This window comes from Danio rerio, chromosome 1, assembly GCF_049306965.1.
Source record: "Danio rerio strain Tuebingen ecotype United States chromosome 1, GRCz12tu, whole genome shotgun sequence".
In the NCBI taxonomy this organism is placed as follows: Eukaryota; Metazoa; Chordata; class Actinopteri; order Cypriniformes; family Danionidae; genus Danio; species Danio rerio.
In genome coordinates this window covers 13,548,736-13,552,500 of record NC_133176.1, presented here as the reverse complement: position 1 = coordinate 13,552,500, position 3,765 = coordinate 13,548,736, and the positions used below count along the sequence as shown (strand labels likewise).

General features: G+C 34.2%; 1 protein-coding gene across 5 annotated transcripts in view; it reads left to right on the top strand.

Moving 5' to 3' along the window:
* Nucleotides 1–3,224, top strand: part of b4galt1 (UDP-Gal:betaGlcNAc beta 1,4- galactosyltransferase, polypeptide 1) — an 18,361-nt gene extending 15,137 nt beyond the window's left edge. For 2 of the 5 annotated variants that reach the window (XR_012400756.1, XR_012400759.1), the window contains 4 exons: nucleotides 840–962; nucleotides 1,425–1,529; nucleotides 1,854–2,508; nucleotides 2,615–3,224. Coding sequence is in view for 2 of the 5 variants with exons in the window: in XM_073944031.1 (XP_073800132.1) it covers nucleotides 840–962; nucleotides 1,425–1,529; nucleotides 1,854–1,983 (358 nt within the window). In the remaining 3 variants the exon portion in view is untranslated. 5 annotated transcript variants of the gene reach the window in all.
* The last annotated feature ends 541 nt before the right edge of the window (nucleotides 3,225–3,765 follow it).

Genomic DNA, 3,765 nt, shown 5'->3' with positions numbered 1-3,765 from the left:
ATATGCAGTCCATGTAATGAGTGACAACCAGCTACAGCTGTGTCTGTGTGTGTGTGTGTGTCCAGATCTATGTCAGGAGTTGATGGGTGCAAAGAGTTCTAGGAGCTCTAGTTCTGCGGGAGACTGAAATGAATCTCCAGCATTGTTAACATGGCTGGCGATTGAGCCAAATATTTGTTGTGTATCAATTTGAGGGGCAAATTGGCATTAGAATAATAAAAAAATCCAAGTTTTTAGGAAAAAAAAAGTTTTTAAAAGTAGATTTCTATTAAGAACTATATTTATATAGTATAAAACTTGCGTACACTATTAACCTAAACTAGTTGAATTTACTAGAAAGTTGCCTGGAAACCCACTTAAATTGACATAAAATGTAGACTGTTTGTTGGTGTTGGTGGGCAACTTAAATGTTTTATGTTCAAACCACTTAAATTTGTAAAAAACATGTTAACTTCATTTCTTCATATTGTCCAAACACAAATCGATTATGTGTAGTTTAGCATTTTTTACAGTGTAAGGTTTTATGTTAATAATACCAGGGCTGTTTGCTTTCAAACAGTGTGGTTTAAAGAGCCCCTATTATGCATTTAAAATGTCATATTTTGGTTTTGGGGGTCTCCAACAACAAGCTGATATGCATGCAAGGTCAAAAAACACTTTCATATGCATTTATTTTTACCTGATTATCCCAACGACTATCATACCGTATTGTGTGACCAATAAAATAATGGCGAAGATAAGCATAAATTAGCACCTAATGTGTATCTGTTTTCTTTCAGTCTGTGTAATCTACTGTATTGATCCCTATTTTCAAGTTTTAAATGTATTTTTTATCACAGATTGCCATATAAACAGTATTTTGGGGGAGTTTCAGCGATGAGCAAAAAGCAGTATGAGAAGATCAATGGCTTTCCCAATAACTACTGGGGCTGGGGAGGAGAAGATGATGACATATTCAACAGGTGAGGAAAATCTGCAATGTGCAGGGTCTGTGGTGAAGCAGCTAATATTTAGTTACAATGACGAAGGGCAGAGAGTTGCTGAAGATCTACTGAGAGATTTCAGCTGCTGTCTGGGCTTTCACTACCTTCCTTTCTTCATGTGTTCAATACTTCTTTCCTGTGTCATTTTAATTTATTACCCCTCACTTTATTTGTAAACCAATTAGATTTGTTTTGTTTGCATATAAGGCTTTCTTTGGTTGTTACCAACATCCGTGGAAAAATTTAAGCCAACGACACCATTAGAAATATGTTTTCTGAGAAAAATGGAAACATTCTATTCCTAATGACCTTAAAAGGGTCTTAAAAAGTCTTCAATTTAAATGTGAAACCCGCAGAAACCCGCATTCTGTCTTATCACTTAGACAATCACTTAAAAGGCTTGTTATATAACCATTTCAATACGGGTTGTTTATTTTGAAGGCTTTCAATTCGAGGTATGAGGATATCAAGACCAAGCGCAGAGATTGGGAAGTGCAAAATGATTCGTCACGGGAGAGACAGGAAAAACGAGGAAAACCCACAGAGGTACTATTTCAGACACACCCACCCTTACACTCATGCACATGCTGTATACATGCACACACACACACACACACAAACACACAGGCAGACTTCACAAAGACATAATGATGTTTCTCCAACCCTAAACACAACCCTCATTTTATTACAAAATACTTGATTTTGAATTATTTATGAGCCGTTTTTCTGCCAAAAAAATTATAAATGACATTTGATCCCCACAAATTTGTGAATACCACGACCACAAACACACACACATACACAGGCACACAATTATACAAACACAGGCAAGACAGAATGAAAAACTAAAGCTGCTTCTCTGTTCCATAGATTTAATAGAAATGCTCACACACGACAGACAATAAACACGGACGGCATCCGATCGCTCAAGTACAAAGTGGTAAATATAGAGAAAGACCTCCTCTACACCAAAATCAGAGTGGACATCGGCAAACCGTGAAACCTCTAGAGCTCCAAAGACAGATTTAGCGCTCAACAGCTGATGAAAAACTGAGCTTGACTGAAAATCTCATTGTCCTGAAAGACATTCCAAGCAGAAGGATTTAGGATTGCAGACATTCCTGTGGATTTGCTCACCTTTGTGCCTCATAAGCATGTCGATTGTGACTTTAATGATGCTGAACGTACGTTTTGTAAACCTTTCAGGCAAAGCAGCCGGTGAATTAGGGTTGAGCTGCTCTGAAAATAGCAACAAATCAAGACAAACACGTCTTGCGCTTTATTGCGCCGGGTGTATGATAGGGCCCTTAATCTCACAATTCTGACTTTATAATACGCAATTGCAAGGTTTTGTCAAGAATATTTTTTTATAGTACATTGCCTTATACACTACAAAAATGCTTTTCTTACTTAGATATTTTGTCTTGTTTCTAGTCTAAATATCTAAAAATTCTTAAACCTAGAAGCATTTTCTAGACAAGCAAAAGATAATGTCTTGTTTTAAGAAATGATATGCCAAAATGAAGTATGTTTTCCTTAAAAAGAAAAGCAAAATAATCTGCCAATGGGATAAGCTAAATAATCGTATGTCAAAAGTAAGAACAAGATTATTTTGCTTATCCCATTGGCAGATTATTTTGCCTGTTTTAAATAAAAACTTGTTTAATTTTAGCACATTATTTCTAAAAACAAGAAAAAAATAACTAATAAAAATCTAACTAGAAAAGCATTTGCAGTGTGTCAGAACACTCCAAACAAAACTCTAAAATCGCTGACAATATGCATCCTTGGGTTGAGTTTGAGAATTTCGGTTACACTGATGGTAGAATAATTTTAATATCAAATGGTACTGAAACTTTTCTAAAGTTATTTTTGTTATGTTTTTAAAGAAAATATTTTGGATTTGGTGGAGGTTGAGTTGTGTATGCCTTTATTTCACACCATGGGTCTGTTCCATGAAGCCAGATTAACAGGCTAGCCAGTTAGGTTTCAGTTTAGTTTGCACAAATCTTAGGTTTTAGATAACATCAAAGCAGCTTAATCACTTTTTGTTGTCATGGTGTTATGGAGCAGTTGAACTAAGCTGATCTACCTTCATGGTATCTAAGATAAGAGCAAACTAAACTGAAACTTAACTCGCTAGCGAGCTAATCCGGCTTCATGGTACAAGCCCCAGATCAGTGAAACCTATTGTTTGTTACAGATATCATGGCTGTATGTCAATAAATAAAGGAAGAATTATTTCAGGCTGTTTTTTTCTCCACTGTATGCATCTATGAAAATTAATTAAAAGGCTTGCAGCATTTCAAATGAGATGTTGAGAGTTATATAAAATATTGTTATTAAATAAAAGTATTGACAAATTACAAACATGTTTTAGTTATTTAAAAAAAAAAAAAAAAAAAAAATATATATATATATATATATATATATATATATATATATATATATATATATATGAAAAATATCTATTTTACCAAGGGTTACGCTTCTTTTTATAACCATGTCATCCTTTTATGCTAAACTGCTTTGTGTGAGTAAAGTTCGATTTTCCCGCCTTTTTGTTTTTTTAAATTTGTAACTGTTAAAGAAGCTCATTTCTGTGTTTTCTTGTGCTCCGCCATTTACTACACACAATCAACACTCTCAACATGTCAGTGAGTTTTTCTTTTTCTTGAAATCGAAAAAGAAAATTATTTGTCTATGAAAAAGCAAGCATTATTTCAAATGGAAAGATATCAGTAGTTAGACTCTCATGTACTCATACAATATTGAATAAAAG